Source organism: Prionailurus viverrinus, chromosome C1, assembly GCF_022837055.1.
Source record: "Prionailurus viverrinus isolate Anna chromosome C1, UM_Priviv_1.0, whole genome shotgun sequence".
NCBI lineage: Eukaryota > Metazoa > Chordata > Mammalia > Carnivora > Felidae > Prionailurus > Prionailurus viverrinus.
The window spans coordinates 171,461,645-171,484,002 of NC_062568.1; the positions used below are offsets into that span (position 1 = coordinate 171,461,645).

At 48.4% G+C, this 22,358-nt stretch overlaps 1 protein-coding gene across 12 annotated transcripts in view; it reads left to right on the plus strand.

Moving 5' to 3' along the window:
• The window catches only part of LRP8 (LDL receptor related protein 8), a 76,093-nt gene extending 54,670 nt beyond the window's left edge, over nt 1–21,423 (plus strand). For 9 of the 12 annotated variants that reach the window (XM_047873852.1, XM_047873853.1, XM_047873854.1 and 6 more), the window contains 11 exons: nt 1,094–1,268; nt 3,550–3,777; nt 6,578–6,696; nt 6,951–7,090; nt 8,512–8,653; nt 10,145–10,297; nt 11,170–11,394; nt 13,266–13,334; nt 17,250–17,422; nt 18,479–18,655; nt 20,927–21,423. In XM_047873852.1, coding sequence (XP_047729808.1) covers nt 1,094–1,268; nt 3,550–3,777; nt 6,578–6,696; nt 6,951–7,090; nt 8,512–8,653; nt 10,145–10,297; nt 11,170–11,394; nt 13,266–13,334; nt 17,250–17,422; nt 18,479–18,655; nt 20,927–20,965 — 1,640 coding nt within the window. In that variant the 3' untranslated portion in view covers nt 20,966–21,423. The remainder of the gene's footprint in view (nt 1–1,093; nt 1,269–3,549; nt 3,778–6,577; nt 6,697–6,950; nt 7,091–8,511; nt 8,654–10,144; nt 10,298–11,169; nt 11,395–13,265; nt 13,335–17,249; nt 17,423–18,478; nt 18,656–20,926) is intronic. The other 3 variants (XM_047873856.1, XM_047873858.1, XM_047873864.1) reach the window with 2 other exon arrangements.
• Nucleotides 21,424–22,358: the final 935 nt, after the last annotated feature.

Consider the following 22,358-nt stretch of genomic DNA (forward strand, 5'->3'; position numbering starts at 1 on the left):
CTGCCCCCAGGGAACACATCAGCTTGGCACAGATGCACAGTGACAGGGACCAGGTGGCCTGCAGAAGTGTCAGCTGAAACACAGGGAGAAGGCCCAGGCAACTCCAGGGACACGTGTTGCCGCTCAGACAGTGCTGGTACCTGAGAGTGGCCGGATACATCTAAAAACAGGCTGGAGAAGTGGCAGCCAGAGTTAGGTGCTAGTCCTAACAGGCCTGTGGCACAGCGGTCCTCACACTGAGTAGCCAGTAATGTCTGGGTTACTAGCGAGCTTCCTAAAATATAATCCTAAATCTAAAAATGGGTTTTGTGTGTGCACGGGCTGTCATGTGTTGTCTCCGTTGCACGTATATGATCTGTGCCATAACACGCATCCCACCCCTGCTACTGGCTCAGAATAAAGTACAAACTCTATACCCAGCTCACGGGACTCTTCGAAATCTGGCCCCGGCAACCGCTGAAGCACAATCTCTTGCCACGTCCCCACACACACTGTGCCTAAACTGAAGATTCACGATGACCTCCCCGAGTCTCACCTCTTCCAACTCTCCCCCTAGTTCTGACGTCTGTCCTCACACTGTAGCCTCAGTCTTCTTTCTAGAACACTTAATGCTCATGTTGCCCCTTGAACTATTGCAGTGGGGCCCTTCACAGGGGAGTTGGGGAGCGGCGCGTGCTAGGTAGAGGGGACCACTTTAGCAAAGGCCCGAGGTGGCCAAACTCTGCCATGGCTCGGTAATGACGGCTGGTCTGGTGGCTGGAATCGAGGTGTGTTAGGGGGTGATTGATGAGGCTGGAAGGGTTGCTCGGGGTCGCACCACAGGAGGCCTTCAGTGTGAGCCTAACGAAGTGGGCAGTCATAGAAGATTTGGGGGGAGTTTGTGTCTAATAAAGAGAAGGAAAATCCTTCTGTTATACATGGTACTTTGTACCTATGCTCTTCATACCTATATTTTATCTGCTCCTCTGAGCTGTGAGGTAGGAATTGCACCCCTTGCCCCATTTTATAGGAAAAGTAGGCCTCCCCCAAGCCATCGAGTGGCAGTTCCCTGCCTTTTGCACTGACCGTTTCTCTCAACCTTCCTGCACGGCAGCCGGCAGAAGCCCGTCCCTGATCTTCACTAACCGGCATGAAGTGCGGAGGATCGATCTGGTGAAGCGGGACTACTCACGCCTCATCCCCATGCTCAAGAATGTCGTGGCGCTGGATGTGGAAGTTGCCACCAATCGCATCTACTGGTGTGACCTCTCCTACCGCAAGATCTACAGGTGAGCAGTGCCAGGCCTGGGCAGGAGTGGGGGCCTGAGAGAGGGAGAGGAATGGTAGCCTCTGTGCCCCGCCCACCCCCACCTTGAGTATCCCTCGGGACGGACTGGGACTTGGGAAAGGACATGCGATCACCATGGATACGGAGCTGCCAGACCTTCTTCTTCTCCTGGGCTGGCCTGGGCTGGCCTGGGCTGGCCTGGGCTGAGAGCTCTGTTGGGAGAGCAGCTCAGAGCCCCAGGCACCTGGGCCTGACTGACCTCTGGTGGCCTGGTGGGGCAGAGCAAGACACAGGAAGTGTTCCACTGGGGCAGAAGGGAAGACTTTCTGACTTTGGTGAGGACTTTTTTTTATTTTAATGTTTATTTATTTTTGAGAGAGAGAGACAGAGTGCAAGCAGGGAAGTGCAAAGAGGGGGGGCGGACACAGAATTTGAAGCAGGGTCCAGGCTCTGAGCTGTCAGCACAGAGCTCGACATGGGGCTCGAGCTCACAGACTGCAAGATCATGACCTGAGCTGAAGTAGGACCCTTAACTGACTGAGCCACCCAGGCGCCCCTGGTGAGGACTTTTAAAAGCAACTCGTGTATCTGTGTGTTGGATTCTGGGGATGACTGAGGTTGACTCAGTCAAAGATGACTTCAACCTGGTCCTGCCTGGAGGATCATACCCATAACATTGTGACGTCTATTGTGGTGATCTTTAGAGAAAAGTACAGAGGGGGGCCTCTTACCCAATAGGGGGCATCAGGGAACCCTTCCTGGCTGGCACTACCCCCAGTCTGATGCCATAGTCAGTGGACTTTGGCTCTCTAGAAGTCCTCACACAACATGAGGAGGTCCTCTCATAGGTCTTTCTCAAATACCACAAGCCTGCCTCCCTGCATGCCTGGGCTCCCCTTTAGACGTCATGTCCTTTGTTTGTCCTGAGATCCACATGGCAGAACTGCTGATGACCAGGCACGGGGTAGACTGTTAAAAGAACGATTGGATGGATGGATGGATGGATGGAGGCAGATCTATCAATTCCTACTCACGGACCATTTGGTGCCTACCACACCCCCAACATACAGACACATACTCAGCTCACACACACAGAAGCAGCTAGAGCCTTGCCTGCCCAACAGTTATGCCTGGAAGAGGCAGGATTTGATGACAGACTACCTATTCTGGGGGTTTCCAGTTTCTGGCTTGGAAGGTTTTGTGGGCAGTGATGCCCTTCTCTGAGATCTTAGCAGTAGAGGAGGATGGGGTCGGGGGGGGGGGGTTGCCCATTCAGGCTGGCTGAGGGGAGGGGAATGGGGTGGGCAGTTTTGGACATGAGTTCCAGGTGTCCATGGGACATCTGAGAGGAGCCAGCTGGCTTTATAGTCTGGAGCTTAAGAGAGTTGTCACAATGAGAGAGCCAGAGTTCTGGGTGGCAGTGGGCACTATGGAACTAATTAACTAGAGAGAGGACATGGGGGAGAAGAGAGCCCTGGGAAGAACAGCATTTGGGAGACAGAGAGTTCTGTTAGTGTTGCCTCTTGAGTGTCTACTGTGTTCTCAGCCCCTGTTCTCCATTCTCACTGGCACAGCCTTTCTGCACACTCTTCATGTCTCACCCGGATGCTGTAATGGCCTCCTAGCCAGTCTCCCTGCCTTCACTCCCTCCCTTTCCAGTGCATCAGTGCCACAGTGATCTAACATGCCTCTCTGGCCATGTCCTCTGACCTTTTCAATTACTCCCTCCAGAATAAAATCCTCACTGCTTAGCACGGCCTGCAGAGCCTGTCAGGTTGTGGCCCCTGCCTACATGTACTTCCAGTCTGTATCCCACATACTCAGCTCTACCCCCACCGAATACCTCACTATTCCAGAACACATACCTTTGGGCACTTGAACATGCTATTCCTTCTGCTTTCTGTTCCTTGCGCTCCTAGCGAACTAGTCTTTCAGGACTCAACTACAGAGCCTTCTGCAGCCCTCCAGGATAATGGAGTCTCCATTTCTCTGCTGCTCTAGTCTCTGATGCTTTCCGTAGTCACATTGCACTGTAATTACCTGTCTGTAAATTCCCGTCCCCCACTAACCTGAGCTCCTCCAGCCCAGAGGCTGTGGCTGACTCAAGCCTGTATGCTTGCCTTGGTGGCCCAGGAAATGTGTTGAATAGGAAGTAGCCAAGTTCCTCTCAAATCCACTGCCATGGCCTAGAGGGAATTGAGAGAGGGAGAGGGCACCCAGGCAGCTCCAGATGGACCCGTGGCTGGAACACCTGCCCCACGGCCAGCTCTGGTTGCTCCTAGCGCCTACATGGACAAGGCCAGCGACCTGGCAGAGCAGGAGGTCCTCATTGACAAGCAGCTGCACTCTCCAGAGGGCCTGGCGGTGGACTGGGTCCACAAGCACATCTACTGGACTGACTCGGGCAACAAGACCATCTCAGTGGCCACAATTGATGGAAGCCGCCGATGTACTCTCTTCAGCCGTGACCTCAGTGAACCCCGGGCCATCGCGGTCGACCCCCTGAGAGGGTGAGTGTCCCCACCCAGACTTCCCATTCCCCCACCAGTGGCACTGAGTCCTGGTGTGTCTGTCACAAGAGCTTTCTTGAAGACTTTGGACGGCCCTGAGCCGCTCAGACAGCCCAAGGGAAGAAAGCCCATGTGGGTCCCTCAGACTATTAACCCCTGACCAGGGGTTCCTTGGGCATCGGTCCCAGGTTTCTCCTGAACTCCACTGCTTGCCCATCATATCATAGAATCAGAGCATGTCAGAGCAGAATCAGGCTCCAGAGATTGCCTAGTAGAAGCTCCTGGGGCAGGAAGTCTTTCCTCAGGCTGCTGCATGCCACAGGTGGGCATCTGGTGGCTGCTCCCTTGCTCCCAGGAACAGGGTTTCCCACTGGGGCTGTTTCATTTCAAGACAGCTCTGCCCACTGGAGTGTTTCGGATCTTTTCTCACATTCCCAAATCTGCCTAACTTTGACTTTCTGCATTGGCCTCTGGAGTTACATCAAACATGTCTACTCCCTGCCCTGCATGACAGCCAGCAAGACAGGAGGACCAAGATCACTGGGTCTGCTCTGCTCCAGGCTGCCCACCCCTGTGCCCAGAGTGCCCTGGGTCCCTCACCACCCAGACTGCCCTGATCTGGCCACACCTCCCTTTTGGGGGTAGAGATTCTGAGCAGAGCAGGCCCCCTCCCTCCCTTCCTCAGTGGGGATGTCCTGAGAAGGCATGATTTTCGGCAGCTGTGTCATATTAAGTTTACAAGGATCACTAGCTTCTTCCAATTACTGGTTCCTTAATTGTTAAACAGGGATAAGAAAATCCTCTTCTTCCAGTGAGGACAGCTGGGGGCCAGGGTGGCCACTTGAGAGAATGTGTGAGGCCCCGGGCAGTGACTTGACAGCCGCCATTTAATGAACACGCATAGGTGGACCCCACACAGGACCAGGCACCCTACAGATGCTCAGCTGTCTCATGTAGCCCCCACTTCAGCCCTGCTCCCTCTATGCTTCCCCCCGACATAGTTATGCCCAGCTCATCTCTGGCCCATTATGGATCTGTCAGGGTCCCAGCAGGAAACCCACCGCATACTCAAATTAAGATCATTTGAGGAGGGCTTAACAAGGGAATTATTTTACAGAGGCATGGATGAGATCTAATGCACTGTCCCTAACAGTGCACTGAGGGGCAGGAGCAGGGAGGAGTACTTGGTCCAGGGAGGAAAGAGGGTCACCTTCAGAGCAGTAGCCAGCTGGAGGCAACTTTGTAGAGAGGAGTCCAGAGCAAATATCCTGATCTCAGTGTCTCCCTCCCTGTGCTCAAATATTTTGCCGAATGCACCTGGAAGCCAGGAGGCTAGGGAGCCAGGCCCGCTGATGTGGTTCGCACATGGGTCAGTTTTTTGGTGTACAGAGCAGAACGGGGATGAGTGAAGAGCGAATCCAAAGTGGCTGACAGAAAATATCCAGAGCAACCACTCGGCCCCCCGAGCCCAGAGTCGGCCTTGTCAACACCTGGTTTCAGCAAAGGCAGTTTTGGGGAGAATTAAGCACACAGGCTCTTGAGTTCCACTTGAGTTTGTATTTAAATGTGAAGGCTGACTCCACTGCTCATGAGCAGTGTGATCCGAGGTAAGTCAGCCCCTTCTGAGCCACAATTTACTCATCTATAAAATGGAACTAATAATGAAAACATTACTTTATTCAGCAAATATTAAATAAGAGCTTGTTCTGTATCACGCATGAGCCACCTGCCGGGTACACAATGAGGCACAAGACAGACGAGCCTGCCCTCGGTGGAGCTTATAGACTAGTGGGGAAAATAGACAGTGAAATACACCAAACTACTCAAGTGTGTACATAAATAAACTGATTGGGTAAGTGCTAGGAAGGAAAGATCCTGTGCTTTGAGAGATAATAACAGGGTAAGCCTACTCACAGAGGAAGGTTTTGTACTGAAGAGATGTGTAACTGAGAAGTAACCAGGGGAAGAGCGGAGGAGGCCCGAGGCTCTGTGATGGCCTGTCTGACAAAGAAACTTAGTTCCTGCCCTGGAGGAACTAAGGAGCCCCGTGGGGAGGTGTGGGGTTTGGAAAGGTGGGGATGATGGCAGAAGAGACAATCAAAGAGGTAGGCAGGGGCCTGATGATGCAGAGCTCTGTCAGCTGTGGTAAGGATTTGGGGTTTTATTTTAAGGGCAATAGGAGAAGCCGCCGTAAAGTTTAAAAACAGGAGAGTGACAACTTGTTTCCATTTTTGAAGGCTCATTTGCCTGCTCTGTGGGGACTGGATTAGAGGGGCAGTGATGACTGCATTTGTAAGTATGTGAGGTGAAACCACTCAGCTCAGTGCCTGCCACACAAGTAGGTACTCCATAAACGGCACAGAGTAGGTACTCAATAAATGTTCAAGAAAGAAGAGAGAGAAACCCTGGACAGAGTTCTAGCTGTGTGACCCTGGGTAAGCTGTCCACTTTCTCCTCTGCACACCGGGGAAGTAAGAGAGGGTTGACAAGGGCCTTTTTTGCTTTGGCCTCTTGGACTCTGGTTAGAGCTGCCAGAAGTGGGAGAAAGGGGCTCACAGGGGTGCCACGGAGGCCGGATGAGCTCTCTGTGAACACAGGCTTCCCCAGGCTCCCAGATGAGGGGAAGCTAACGCATCTGCTACCTGTTAGATTTGATGATGGTTCCAGTGGGTTTCAGAGCCCTTCCCAGTTCCCATCACGTGCAATCTTCAACATTCAGTGGGTCATTGAGTGCCGTGACATAGACAGCCCTAACCCTGTCCCCTGACAACAAGCACAATTGAGTTCTTCTTTCTTTTAGGTTCATGTATTGGTCTGACTGGGGGTACCAGGCCAAGATCGAGAAGTCTGGGCTCAATGGTGTAGACCGGCAAACGCTGGTGTCAGACAACATTGAATGGCCCAATGGAATCACCCTGGGTGAGCCCTGCCTTCCCTGGATTGGGGGCCTGTCCTACTACCTGATCCTGACCACCGTCTGGAGCTCCATGGGTTTTGTTTCTGTACCCGCTAATAGTGCCAGTGCCTGTATTTCCTGACCGTTGCCCCAGGCTGGCCTCAGTCTGAGGCCAGGCCCAGAAATATGGGTAGGGAAGAGGGCACAGAGGAGCAGAGATCCTGGTTGGGGTCCCAAACTCAAGATCCCATCCTCTGTCCCCTTTCTCCTCCCCAAGATTTGCTGAACCAGCGCTTATACTGGGTAGACTCCAAGCTGCACCAACTCTCCAGCATTGACCTCAGCGGAGGCAACAGAAAGATGCTGATTTCCTCCCCTGACTTCCTGAGCCACCCTTTTGGGATAGCTGTGTTTGAGGTGAGCCCCGTGACAGGAGATGTGGCCCTATCAGGAAACTGAAGCCTAGAAAAGCCTTATTCAAACCGATCAGCTCTCTGAGACTTATCTAAATGGAGACAAAGGGATAGGGAAGCCAAATGTGTACACAATGTGTGAGCTCCCTGCAGACAAAGGCCTCTCAGGCTCTTGTCCTGTGTTCCCTTCCCAAGACCTCTTTCAGAGCCCTTCTCATGGGTAAGTTGCTAGACCATGTGTGTTTCCTCTCTGTACCCTCAGCACCTGGCACTGTAACCCCCATTTACAGAAGTACCCAATAAAGGGAGAGAGGGAAGAAGGAATATACATTTCCATAACACCTACTGTTAGAAATAGCCTGAGAGGTGCTGTTCAGTTCAGCACACTTTCACTGACCTTTGCTGGGCCCTGGGGTCACAAAAGTGAGTCGGACACCATTTCAGCCCTCGCAAAGCTCCCTAGAGGGTGAAGAGTCAAGACCCTCCTGAATCTGTGTTCTGACCCTAACAACCTTTCTCCTCGGGGAACGAGGAAGCCAGAACCAACCAAGGTCTCACACACCTATTTCTTCCCCTAAACTAATTCTGCCACCAAGGGGAGGGAAAGCAAGGGGACACTGGTCTATGGTGGGCATTGGCAATATCTGCTTGGAGTGACCTCACTCAGCACTGCTCTGAAATTGTGGGCAAAGCCCCACCTTCAAGTCCAGCCCCTGCTTCGAAAGACAGGTGTGTTCAGACATGTATGTGCTTGTGTATATATGTGGCATGTACACGTATGGTGTATGTGCATACGTATACGTGAATGCATCCACTTAAAATTGTGCCTTTCTCTATGTGCTCATGCTTGTGAATATGTAAATATGTATACCAATACTTAGTTAAGTGTTTATGTAGGTACAAGCGTGCCTTTGTGTGTGTAGATGAACATAGGGGTATGTGTCCAGATCTGTGCATGAGGCTGCATGGTTATACCTATAAATATGGATTTGCCTACAGATGCACCTGTAGTCTTATATGAACTAAGCACTGGATGTGTATGTGTGTATAACCAGAAGCCGTAGGACAGCCTTGCAGGGAATAAGTCCTCAGCAGCTCATACATCCCCTCCAATCTTGGTCCCAGGCCCCAGTAATGGTAACAGCTATAAAGACCCAACTTTCGGTTTCTTCTGGACTCCAGGAAGCAGACCTAGCTCAGCATTAATGAGCAGTCTCCAGGCCAAGGCCCAGAATCAACAAATAGCCCTCTGTGACAGAAGGGAACCAGAGTATATGCCACAGACTAGAGGCTGAGTGTCCCCCTGCGAATCTGTGGGCAGGAGAGCTCAGGGGAGATGGCAGGGCAGTTCTTGTGACTGTGGTTTGGGGCCAGGCCCTCAGACTTACGCTCTAGCCTCCCATCCTCTGCATCTGTACCCTACAGGACAAGGTGTTCTGGACAGACCTGGAGAATGAGGCCATTTTCAGTGCAAATCGGCTCAATGGCCTGGAAATCTCCATCCTAGCTGAGAACCTCAATAACCCACATGACATTGTCATCTTCCATGAGCTGAAGCAGCCAAGAGGTGAGCCTTCCCTGGTCCCAGGTCCCCTGCCCTTGTCCTCTCCCTCCCCTAGGTAGGCTGCATTCACGTTCGTGTAATGTAATGTCTCAGCACACCCAGAAGGTATAGCAACAGTCCCTCTCATTGGTAGAGTGCTTCGCTGTCACATATTTTCTCTCATTTCCTTCAGCTCTTGGTGAAATAAGGCCGGGCATAAAAAATATATAAAGCCCTATTTTTGCCTACAAAGAACAGGTATTACTTTTCCCATTTAACAACGGAGGAAACTGGCTCAGAGAGGCAAAATAATTTTAGCGCGTGGCACAACTGAAACCCAAACTCAGGTCTATCTGATTTCAAGAGCTCCTTCTGCCATGAAGGGAAACATTGCTTCTCATTTATTATGTGTACCCATTTTGCAGTAGTGTGAGCTAATGTATCCTAGGGCGATAGCAGTCCAGCTTGTTGGTTGGGAATAGAAGCCAGGAATCCTGCTACTAGGTTGTCCTGTCCTCTATCACTAGGATATAGTACTAAGTCTAACTGTAACTGAGGTGTGGGTGCCAGGTGACAGTGGGAAGGCACAGTGGGGAAAGGAGATAAGCTTGGTGCCTGATTCTAGACCTAGAAATTTAAGTAAGAAATAGACATGGGACGCCTGGGTGGTTCAGTCGGGTTAAGCATCCGATTTTGGCTTCAGACCATGCATGATCTCACGGTTTGTGAGGTCAAGCCCTGAATCGGGCTCTGTGCTGACAGCTCAGAGCCTGGAGCCTGCTTCAGATTCTGTGCCCCTCTCTCTCTCTCTCTCTCTCTCTCTCTCTCTCTGTCTGTCTCTCTCTGCCCCTCCCCCGCTTGTACACACACTCTCCCTCAAAAATAAATAAATAAAACATTTAAAAAGAAAAAAAGAAATAGACGTGGCATGTGGCAGAGGGGGGAAACAGGCTTTGGAAGTTGACAGACTTCAGTTTATTTATTTAAAAAAAATTTTTTTTAATGTTTATTCATTTTTGAGAGAGAGACAGAGGGCATGAGTGGGTGAGGGACAGAGAGAGAGAGAGAGAGAGGGAGACACAGAATCCGAAGCAGGCTCCAGGCTCTGAGCTGTCAGCACAGCCCTACACGGGGCTCAAACCCACAAACCGTGAGATCAGGACCTAAGCCAAAGTCGGACGCTCAACCGACTGAGGCACCCAGGCACCCTGATAGACCTCAGTTTAAATCCTATCTCTAAAATCCCTAGAGTTATAACTTAGACGATTTTTTTCTCTTTGAAACTTGGTGTCTTTCATCTGTCAGTCTGGGGCATACACCCACCTCTCTGAGTTGTCGTCAGGATTGAATGATAGTGTGGGGGTAAAACACCAGACACACTGCTGGAAGGTGCCCAGTAAAAGGAGAGAAAGCTTTTTGATCAAGCCGAGTGGGAAGGGGCTCATCCTCAGGAGAAGGGAGGAACTGGCATGCCTTACCTTTGCTCCAACTCTGTCTCTGTCTCTGTGCCATTAGCTGCAGATGCCTGTGAGCTGAGTGCCCAGCCCAATGGAGGCTGTGAGTACCTGTGCCTTCCTGCTCCTCAGATCTCCAGCCCCTCTCCCAAGTACACGTGTGCCTGTCCTGACACAATGTGGCTGGGCCCAGACATGAAGAGGTGCTACCGAGGTAAGCAGACCTACCAGGAGGGCTGGCCCCTGGCAATGCGAGACCCCCTCCTGCTAACACCCTCCATGGGCTTCTGGGATGACATATGCTCCTGGTTTTCCTCTGTCTTTTCTGGCTACTTATTGTCTCTTCTTTACCTTCCTTGTATGCTGGTTTTCCCCAGGGTCCGTCTGAGGCTTTCTCCTCTTACTTCCAAGAAAAATGCACGTATACATACGACATTTTAAATTCAGTTTCAGGGGGTTTCTGGAACTCCTTAAAGACCTGAAATTAAGAACCCTTGACCCCTATGGCTTCAGTTACTGTTTATATGCAGGTGACTCTGAGCTTGCCTCTTCCTCACCTAGAACTTAACACAAGAAGAAGCCCTTTTGTGATACAATTGAGACTAATAGTCATGACTTTGGCCATACAAGTTTATATTCAACGTTCAGTCTTGATACAGGGCCAAGGCCTTTTGTTTGAACATAAATCTGCTGCATCATTTGGGATTTCCATGTTCCACTTTCTTTAAAGTGGAGTGAGAATTTCGACCTAGCAGGGTAATAATATGTATGTAAAATCCTTGTAGATTTGTGTGATTTCCCCTACTCCCAATCTTTTACAGTGGTCTTCCCACACCTAATTCTATAGTCTTGCTTTAATGACTTGTCTTCATCAAATCAGTGTGCAGTGTAAACCCAAAGTGCTTGGGATTCAGCTAAAGAAAAGGTCATAGTCCATTCAGGAGGTTTAGGGAAGGCTTCCCAGAAGTGGCATTTGAGCTGAGCCATGAGGATGAGTTCATAAGTATAATTCGTAGAGGCAAAAAGTTAGACATAAGGCAACAAAAACTCTCTGTCCAAGTGACCTCCACGGTGTTTCCCCTCCAGCACCTCAATCTACCTCAACTACGATGTTAGCTCCTACCACAACGAGGACACTAGCAGACACCGCAAGAGCCCCTGGGACCACCGTCCACAGCCTCACCTCCCAGAACCACAGCACAGAGACACCAAGCCTGGCAGCTGTGGTCCCCAGCTCAGTTAGTGTCCCCAGGGCTCCAAGCATCAGCCCGTCTACCCCAAGCCCTGCGACCAGCAACCACTCCCAGCACTGTAAGTAAATGAGTTCTGTGTTCTTTCATGATGGGGGGATATGTGGGAAGACGAGATCATATCAGAACAGAATATTGGACCTCGCTGAGGAAGCAGGTGGAGGTGCCCACCTACCATTTAAAAGTCTTAGGTGCCACTAACTTGTAGAGGGTCTTGCAAGAAGCCACTTCCTATCTCTGAGCCTCAGTTTCCTCACCTACAAAGTGGGAAGAATAATTACCCTTACCCTACGTGCTTCACAAGACCACTAGGACAGACAAAGAAGGCGGTGTAAACAGAAGTGCTCACGTACACAGTCTCTTCTGTCACTGGGTGTGTGTTTCATGTGTTACTGACGTGTATGAGGGGGTGTCCCCCACATTTGGAAACCTCAGAAGCTCTGGTCTCGGTTCGTAGCCCTCTCGGCAGGTGCCCCAGATAGTAATATCCATAACTGTGGTCTGCTTGTGCCTCTTTCCAAACCCTGGCATGAAAATAAGTAAGTTTAGCACTTATTAAATCATTGGGAGCAGTAATTGTCACTGCTAGAAACGTTCTGTCTCATTGGCCAGCAAATACCTTTTTAATTGAGTCACCTGCCAGGGGGAGTTCATTTAAGATAAACCATCTTTTAAATTCTCATCCCACACGTGGCCCGGAAGCCAGGCGGCTCGGCAGCACCTTTCTCATCGGACCCATTTTGCCGGCAGAAGCTGGGTTTCCAGAGCAGAGCACTCATCTTGAAGTTTGGAGAGGCACGTGGCACCTGGGTGAATTCCAGTTCCTGTCACCTGGGGCACAGCCTCCGAGCAGAGAGTCTCCCCACTGGCTTCACGCCGCTCTGGGCTTTGCTGTGGCCGTCGGGCGCTTGCTCATGTGCAGCAAGCGGGTGGCGGCCCTTCCAAGCAATGCTACCCCCTCTTTTCTCCCCGTAACACTTAGGTTGCCTTAGAGTAACTTGGAGAAACGGGCGCGCCGTGAGGGTGGCATCCGGGCCATTGCCGGGACAATCGTCTGCCCTCTTGGAGCGAGTGTAGCTGGTGAAGGCCCTCTTCACACCTCAGAGGGCCGTCAGTGGATCCGAGAAAACATGAAGACAGTTTTAAGAGTGGAAAAGATGGCACAGCATACTTTAAAAATACAGTACATTTTCTGAGCCCTTTTCAGTTTAGAACGTGCTTTTATATACCTTATTTAGGCCTCGAAACACCCCCCACCCAACCCCCCACCCACTTTGAACCAGGCAAGGCTGTGCCAGGCATTGTGCTAAGTAAGGATTCTACATGAATTCTCTCACTTAATCTTCGCAGGATCCAGAGGAGGTAGGTAACTTGCCCACACAAGTAGGTAACCTGCCCAAACCCAGGAGTCTGTGCTGTTGATTCCACTATGTTATGTCGCATCCCAATTTAATTCCTTATTGAAAATAAGCTGGCAATGCAGATGGACAAACAGACCACCGAAACAACAGAGACCAAGGAACAGATACCGGCTGGCAAAGGCAGTTGCCCCAGTCGGTCAGCAACATGGAGACCTAAGTGCTCACTCTGCCAGGCACACCCCCCAGCTTCCTACACTGTGATACTGTGGAAAGGGTAAGAGACTTGGGGCACAAGTCCTGGGTTTGGGTCCCAGCTCTGCTGGACAGTCACTCTCTCTTGAGTCCCTAGAACCCCAGTAAGACTCTGTTTCCCCATGTGTGAAAGGGAGATAACCTCTGTCCTGCTCACCTCAAGGGAGTTTTGATAGGATCTGGAAAGACGACACTGTTCGGCATTAGCCAGGATCATCACTTTGGAATGAGGGCAGGAAGCAGTTGGGCAATTCTTACAGCATGAGGCCAGCAAGGACTTGGGTGACAGAGCATCGTTCTGCACATTTGTGTTTTGCAGATGGGAATGAAGGTGGCAAGATGGGCTCAACAGTCACGGCTGCTGTCATTGGGATCATCGTGCCCATGGGTGAGTGTGGCCCCGAGTTACTGTGGAAAAGAGAGAACCGGTGCTCTGGGTCTGGGGAAAAGCACTAGAAAGGCCAAGCACTTAGCACACGGACCTGTCTCATTGACTTTTTCTGTCCCAGCAGCCTTCCCACCCACTTCCCAGTCCTATAATTTGGTTTCTTAGCTTGGCACACAAGGCCCCTCAGGACCTGACCCCAGGCAGCCCCCAGTGCACCCCTGCTCCCCACTATTCACACTCTGCATGCCAGCCATGTGAAGGCAGACTGTAGGCTCCATGGGGACAGGGCTGGAGCTTCTCTTGCTCGCCACTCTCCCCAGCTGCTCGCAGTGGCTGGCACGTGGTAGGAAATAAAGTATCTGTTGAATGAATGAGGAGAGCTGCTTGCCATTCCTTTAGTAGATCATGCTATTTTGCTTTCTTTATGTTTGGTTTTCAACAAACATTTATCAAGCAGCTGCGAGGTACCAGCCTCTGTGAGGTGGAAGGAAGGTGATTAAAAATGACTAAAACATGGTTCTTGTTCTCCAAAAGTTTAGTCTTGTCGGAGAGATACACATAACAGATAATTTTGATTATGTCAGGGGAAGTCCTAAAACAAAGCCATATGTGGTCCAGTGGAAGTGCTGAAGAAGTGCTTAACTTGGAATCGGTAGGGAAGGTTTCCTAGTGGAAATGATAATGCGAGCTGAGTCAGCCAAATGAAGAAGAATCCAGAGCAACCTGAGCAGTGATAACAGCATGAAGTAAAACCAGCACCGGGAAATAGCATGGGGAGGGGAGAGAGTGGGTTTGGAGCTAGAAGTTCGATATGGCCACAGTATAACATTTAAACCTCACGGAGAACCACGGAGGCCGATTTATTCTCTCGCCTCCCGCTGTTCACATAGCATCCTGAATATGCCGTGTCTTATATCAGTCTCATCTCTTGGCGGGATCTTTGAATTGCAACTGTCCATTCGCAAGTTGATCTCCCTGGCTTGCCCACAAGCACCTCAGGGACAGGGGCTTTGCCCATTTATCCTGGGAGTCCTCAGTATGGTAGTGAGCTAGTAAGTGAATGTTTTAAAAACTTCTGCTCCGGGCAAGGGACTGTGCCAAGTGCCAAGGACCCAGGGAAGAAAAAGATAAAAAAGACTTTAAGAGCTTTCGGTCTTTAGTCAGACTTAGTCATAAAAAGTGATACAAGAGAGGTGTTAACACGTATCACAATGTGCTGTAATAGAAGCGCGATGCCCGGCAGAGGAGAGGGGATGGTACTTCTGGAGAAGATGCCATTTGAATTGGCCTTGAAAGTCTTCAACACTAAAGATGATGGAGAGACTACTTCAGGCCGATTTGGAGTAGAGTGAGTGGAAAATACTCTGAAGGTTGCTTCGTGAAAGAGAAATCGAGCCCTTTCCTGACATATTCTGTTCTATAGAAGGGCTTGTATATGCGCCTTCCCTGATACAATACACTCTGATATGATTAATGTTTTTAATTTCTGCTCATCGGAGAGGTTAAAGATGAATATTCTTTCCCTGATATTTCCCTATGAGGTAGAGTATCTTTTCATAAGCTTAATGGCCATTTATATTTCATCCTTAATGAATTGCTTATTCACAGTCTTGTTTTTCTGTTGGTTCTGGTTCTTATTCTTACTTATTTGTAGAAATATTTATACATGATGGGGCACCTGGGTGGCGCAGTCGGTTAAGCGTCCGACTTCAGCCAGGTCACGATCTCGCGGTCCGTGGGTTCGAGCCCCGCGTCGGGCTCTGGGCTGATGGCTCAGAGCCTGGAGCCTGCTTCCGATCCTGTGTCTCCCTCTCTCTCTGCCCCTCCCCTGTTCATGCTCTCTCTCTCTCTCTGTCCCAAAAATAAATAAAAGTTGAAAAAAAAAATTAAAAAAAAAGAAATATTTATACATGATGAATATTAAACCTTTGTAATATATGTGACAAATATTTTCTCCCGTACTGCCTGTTGATTTATAAATGTGTTCGTGGTATCTTTTGCCATGCATAAACTTAAAAATTTTAAGTATCAGATCTGTTCATCGTTTGTGTTATGCCTTCCGGGTTTTGTGTTTTACATAGGAAGGTCTGCCTCACTATAAGTTATTAAAATATCTCCCTATACATTCTTCTGCTAAACATGGTTTTATATTTAGATAGCAATCCATTTGGAATTTATTATAGAGTATGGTGTGAGGTAGAGACTGAACTATTTTTTTTTCTATAGGCCTGTTTAGTTTTCCCAAGACCCTCATTGAATAATTCATCCTTCTGACTTGAACTGTCATCTTTATATTAAACTACATGGCTCTCTAGACTTTGATCTGCTGCTAGCCTCTTTATTCTCGGTTCCTACGTACCAGAAGAGCAATTCCGTGCTGTGCTTTAGCTTCTAATAGGGCATCATTATTCTTGCAATATTTTCTTAGCTGTTTTTTCCAACTTCTCTTCTAGATGAACTTTAGAATCATCTTTATAAAAACTATGGTGGAATCGTATGCTTTGGATATATAAATTGATATGGGGAGAATTCATGTTTTTACAATATTGAAGCTTCCCATCCAGGAACTTAACACATCTCCCTATTTATTTGAGTCTTTTGTGTCCTTTTATAAAATTTTGTAGATCATATAGGAGTTGCACATTTCCTGCTAGGTTATTCCAGGTATTTTATGGTTTTTGTTGGGCTGCTGTGAATGTGTTCTGTTCTTCTTCCATTCCATTTTCGAATTGGTTATTGCTAATTAATAAGAAAGCTATTGACTTTTTGTTAATTTTTTAAAAAGCTTTATTCATTTTGAGAGAGAGAGAGAGAGCATGAGCGAGGGAGAGGTAGAGAGAGAGAGAAAATCTCAAGCCCAGGATTTGATCCCATGAGACATGAGACCATGACCTGAGCCAAAACAAGGAGCTGGATGTTTAACTGACTGAGTCACCCCAGCACCCCTTATATGAACTGTTGATGAGCTAAAGTTATTTATAATAGTTTTTCATATGCTTTTCTAAGATTTTCTAAGCATACAAAACTGATAAGTTTGGTATTCCCCCTTTCCCCTGTGTGTACCCTTCAATTCTTTATCTGTTCTTACTGCATAGATAGGTCTCTGGAATAATAAATACTAGCAATGGTAACAGGTATCCTTGCCTTGTTCCTATCTTTAATGGGTCTTGATTATTACAGTCTAACTGAAGTAAAACCCCCCTCTCTAGCGTCCTGGATGCTGCCATCAGCCTCCACTTGAATGCTCATGGTGATTGTCTACTCTCTTATGAAGCTGCTTGCGCCCGTTTTGCCCAGCTCTGTTTGAGAACTTCCTCCTTTACTCATTAATATATTCATCGATTCCAACTCAGAGCTTGTGTTTTCCCGCTGTGTCCCCCTCTAGAGATGCTTCTCTTCTTGCAGAGTCCCAGCTTTGGGAAGAAACACCCCACCCCCACCATTCACCCTCCATTGGAGGAGAGAATGGTTTTCTCAGAGAAATCCAAGGAAGCAGCAGTATTAGGACAATGGTGTGGTGAAGAAATTCACTCATTCACTCAGTACATGTTGCTGAGCAAGGCACCAGGCATAGAGAGATAAAGAAGACACAGTCCCTGCCCACAAAGAGCGCAATCTAGTTGGGGGTACAGATATATAAAGTATAGTACCGTAGGCTCGGAACACACATGAGAGAGCAACTGACTCTTCCTTGAGAAGTTGAGAAGACTTCACATTTGAGCTGGATCTCAAGGGATGAGTAGTTAATAAAGGAAGAGATAGGAGAAGGGCTTCCAAGCAGCAGAAGAAGAACACAGCACAACAGCCTGAGCAACAAGGGGCAGGAAAGTTAGAGAGGTGGCGAGAAGTGTACTGACGTCTGAGCAGTGGGCTAGAGCCTGCTGGAAGTTCAGTGTAATGTGTCCCTTCCTCCAGCGGTAATAGCCCTGCTGTGCATGAGTGGCTACCTGATCTGGAGAAACTGGAAGCGGAAGAACACCAAAAGCATGAATTTTGACAACCCAGTGTACAGGAAAACAACAGAAGAAGAAGAAGAAGATGAGCTCCACATAGGGAGGACTGCTCAGATCGGCCATGTCTATCCTGCAGTAAGTATCCCTTGCTGGAAGAATTCCTTCCTTCCTTACATCCTTCCCTCTCTTCCCCCCTTCCTCACCCCTCCTGCCTCCCCTTCCTTCCCTTCCTTCCCTTCCCTCCCTCCTTCCTCCCTTCCTTCCTTCCTTCCTTCCTTCCTTCCTTCCTTCCAACTTTATCAAGAACCTACCATGTGCCAGGCACTCCTCTAGGCCCTGGGGACACAGAAATACTGGGACAGGTGTTTGGGGTAGAAGTGTATAAGGGCCACCTTGTAGCTAGAGGCTCTTCCTTACGGTAAAGAAGCCAAATGTCTTTCTTTCTGCTGAGTACATTTTCAGAACCTTTGGCCTGGAAGGGTAACTGTGGCCGTGCAATTCAAACGTATTTGTTTCAACAAACACTGTATGCTGGCCGTGAGCCAAGCACCACACTGGATGTGACGTGTTCACAAGTAAGAAAGGAACGTACTCTCTTCCAAGTTGCTGGTGGGGGGTGAGAGAGAGTCACTTATTATTGTACGGCTGTGTGTGTCATGCCACGGTGGAGCTCAGGAGTCTCTCTTCCAGGAAGCTTTCCCTGGTTTCTTTGTTCTCCCACAGCCTCTGTCCATCACAGCACCTGTCACACTGTAGTCAACTTGTCTTTTTGCACATTGGTCTCCCCACTAGACCGGGAACTCCTTGAGGGCCGGATTGTCTGATTAATCTGTTTCCCTGGTGCCTAGCACAGAATTAGGTGGCTCCCAGTACATATTTGCTGAACAAATGCTATGGAAACACCAACAGGGGAGCTGTTCATTCGGTTTGGGAGATCAGGCAGGGGAATGCCTCACAGAGGCTGTGACAGATGAACTGTGTCCTTGAAAGGTTAATAGCTATTATCCAGCGAGAGGAGGAGAAAAATGGCATTCCAGAAAGAAGCATGTGCAAAGGCTGAGGGGTACAATAGGGCATGGCTTGTTGGGGGAGCAAGGACCGCAAAGTGTCTGGAGCAGATGTCATGGTTGTATAGCAGAGTCAGGGGGCTGAGTGTGACCTCATAGGTCATCCAGTCCATCCCCCTGTCAGGCGATCAGCAGCTTTGATCACCCACTGTGGGCAGAGCCCTGTCTTGGGGAGACCAGAGAACTGGAAGACCCAGCCCCTGCCCTCAAGGAGCTTTTTGTCTTGCCGGGGGAACCAAGGTCACAGCTGCACCAACTCCCGAAGAACCCTCTTTCCGAGCTGCCTGTCGTCAAGTGCAAGGTAGGGCAGTGCCACTTTGAGTCTGAGGGGCTGGTGAGTGAGGGCGTGAGCTTAGGCAGGTGCAGCCAATCCCAGGCGGCTTTCCGGTCCTGGAAGGCTGCAAATTGTAAGCTGGGTGTCGGGGCAGAGGAAAGATGAGCTCATTGCTGACCAAGGAAAGGGTGTGTGGAAGAAATAATCAAGTATGGGGCAGGGCAGTGTGCATTGTACATTGTTCATGAAGGGAGACATGGGAAATGAAGTTGAGCAAGTGAGGAGGGTCAGCAGATGGCCTTGAGCCTTCCCCTTGGCCAATCATACAAACAGGTGTTTGACCAAGTTTATAGACTTGGGCGGGGGTGGGGGACACAGTGGACGAAGTGTTGAGCTTAGCCTGAGGAGGTGGCTCCCAGTGTCACTGCTCTGTAGCCTTGTGGTCTCAGTCACTTCTCTCTGCTCACTTCTATTTGTAAAATTGGAATGATAACCCCCATTCTGTCTGCCTCCTAAATTCATAGTGTTCGGGTGAGACAGCTCACGTGAGAGAGCTTTGTGAGTTAGAAAGCACTCTACACTCGTAAAGTAGATGTGTAGAACAAATAACCACTCTGGAGGAGCCATTCCTGATGCCTCGAGGGCCTGAGGAATAAGCTCTTGCCAGTTGCAGAGAAATAGGAGATATTTAGTGAGACCTCCTGTGTGTCAGACACTACTCTGTGTTTTACATACACTTCCTTGTATTGTCTTCACAGTAACTTTATAAAGTTGATATGACTAGCTGCATTTTGCAGATGGGGAAACTGAGAGTCAGAGAATCTGAATAACTGGCCTAGGGTCACAACTAAGAAGCAGAAGGACCAGGATAAAAACTCCAGTCTGTATGTACACAAAAGTCTGTGCTCTTTCCACTTACATCATGGGCCGATGGCCTGGAATCTTGTTCAGTATCCTCAACATCCCGTTCTCCCCCCTGTCCTTGTCTTACTCCACCATCACTTCTGGGACCTACCTTTGGCCTAGAGATCTGTCTTGGAGAGAGTGGGAGGATAACAGGACCAGAAGAGAGCCTCAAGTGTCAGTGCTAGTAGAGCAAGGCCATGGTATTCTTGCAAAGCCCAAAGATGATCTGAAAGGCAGGGGGGTCACTTTTGATTGTAGGCTGTCCAGAGATGGGAAATGCTAGTCTGGTTCTATTTTATTCTGCTGGTCAGGTTGGTCTAGAATACTCTAGACCTCATGTGTGTTACTGTATTAAGCACTCTATAGACGTTACCTCATCTGCTTTCTCAACGACTCTATGTGGTAGGTCCTGTTATTCCCATCTGACAGATGAGAAAACCAAGGCTCTGAGGGGTGAAGTGGTTAGCCCAAATTCACTTAGCTATGAGAAAGATAGCAAAACACTGGGGTCTGCCCAAGGAGTGTATCCAGGAAATGGAAGAGTGGCAAGCAGGATTACATCAGGCCCAGTTGGGGAAAGCTTGATGTGTAACCCAGAGGAGAAAACACTCAGAAGGAAAGGAAGAGAACTCAAACACTATCCGCATATTTCAAGGGTTGTCTGTATAGAACCCTCTGGGTCTAAGAGAATCAGGGAACATTAGAATATTTAAAGAAACAGATTTCATGTCAGTATAGGAAAAAAGTTAAGTCCACTGTCCACTGTTCCAATGGAATAGACCACCTCAGGGGCTAATGGGTTCAGCCCAGTACAGTCAGCCATTTGTGGCAGGGTAAGTCTAGCTAGACTAGTCTAGCTAAGTCTAGTCTATCTAATGACTAGAAAGTAAGGTTGAGGGAAAGAGGGATTGAATGTAACCAACTTGTATCACATTCTGATTCTGTATAATCAGGAGGGGTGCGACAGATTGCCTTCCTAATTGTGACTCACAAGCTAGAGACAAGTGGCTAATGGCCTGGGATTAAACATTTGCCAAAGCTAAGCCACTGAAGTTGAACAAATCTAAAATCCTATAAGGAAGGACCGAGGAAGTTGAGATCTCTGCAGGGATCCTTTACAAAGAGGCAAAAGCTACAACTCTGGATTCACACAGATCTGAGTTCAAATTTTAGTTCACCCATGTGCTATGTGATCCAGGACAAATGTTGTTAAAGCTCATCGAGTCTCAGTTTCCTCATCTATAAAATAAATATGACAAGCCTGTCTCTTGGGGTAGTATGAAGATTATGTGAGCTAATGCCTATAAAGTAATAGAATGTCTGGTGCTTTGTGGGCACTCAATAAATAGCTCCTGTGGGTCTAATGGTGATTTCTTTGCTCTGTCTCCCCAGCGAGTGGCATTAAGCCTTGAAGATGATGGACTGCCCTGAGGATGGGACCACTCCCTTCGTGCCTCATGGAATTCGGTCCCATGCACTACACTCTCTGGATGGTGTATGCCTGGATGAAAGGGTTTTCTGTATATGGGTCTGTGTGAGTGAGTGTGTGTATGTGTAATTTTTTTTTTAATTTATGTTGCAGAAAGGTAACCACAAAGTTATGATGAACTGCAAACATCCAAAGGATGTGAGAGTTTTTATATGTATAATGTTTTATACACTTTTTAACTGGTTGCACTACCCATGAGGAGTTCATGGAATGGCTACTGCTGAGTGACTAACATGATGTACATAACCAAATGGGGCTGACGGTCCAGTAGCTTACTCATTTTAAAACTATATTTACAGAGGGTATTTGGTTTGGGGGGAATTTTTTAGGTTTTGGAGTTTGGGGTTTGATTTTTTTTTTTTTTTTTTGGCATATAAAATGATTATGCTTTGTGGCTATCCATCAACATAAGTAAAAAAAAAAAAGAAGAAGAAGAAAAAAATACTTCAACTCCCTCCCCCATTTAGATTATTTATTAACATATTTCAAAAAGAAGATTAGTTCTATAAATAATTTAGAGACACGAGAGTATTTATTTTTGGTATGATTGGCCCACCATACAGACTCTGTGTGCATTTACGTTTATATGTGTATGTGTGTGAGAGAGAGAAATCTGTAGAGAAGAGGCGCACCTGTGGCTGTTGTTCAAGTACATAAAGATAAGTATATTGTAAAACAGTCCACAGAGGGGTATCTGTGGTTTTCAGAGAAGCCTTTGGAAATTTGGCTCAAAAAACAGATGCCATGGTTTGGGCAAACATGTGGTGGGAGAAGCACATCTTTTCCACCTCTGGCAATTTCTAGGACCCCAGTCAGTCATGAAAGGCCTTGCAGTTCACCTGTGGCTGCCGTGACTCCCACTTGGGCTTTCTCTTCTGTGACTGAGGCCAGTGCACAGGCTTTGGACGGCACCAGGAGGTCTCATGAGCTCACATGAGAACACGCCTGAACCTCGGCTACTCCTTGTTGTAAAGCTCAGCGTTTCAAGTAACTGCATTTTCCTTCAGGATGCTTGGGTTGACTTCATTGTGTTTCCTCTGAAGCACTCCTAGGATGCCATCCTTACTTGTAGAGAGCTAAGTGAAGACATTTCTAGAACAGCCCAAGTTTACTGTAGAGACTGGCTCAGGCACCGAGATATGCTCAACCTCTGAGATATGCTGTGAGCAAGGATAAGGACAGTGGAATAGGTTTTGTTACATCTCTATTTTTCCCTTCCTTTACTCTCTACCATTTCCTTTAGGTGGGGAATACAACATAGGTTTGCTACCATCATGTGTTCATATCGATGAAAGTGGCCAGACTTGAAGTCCTCCTGAGGGAGACATGGCATAC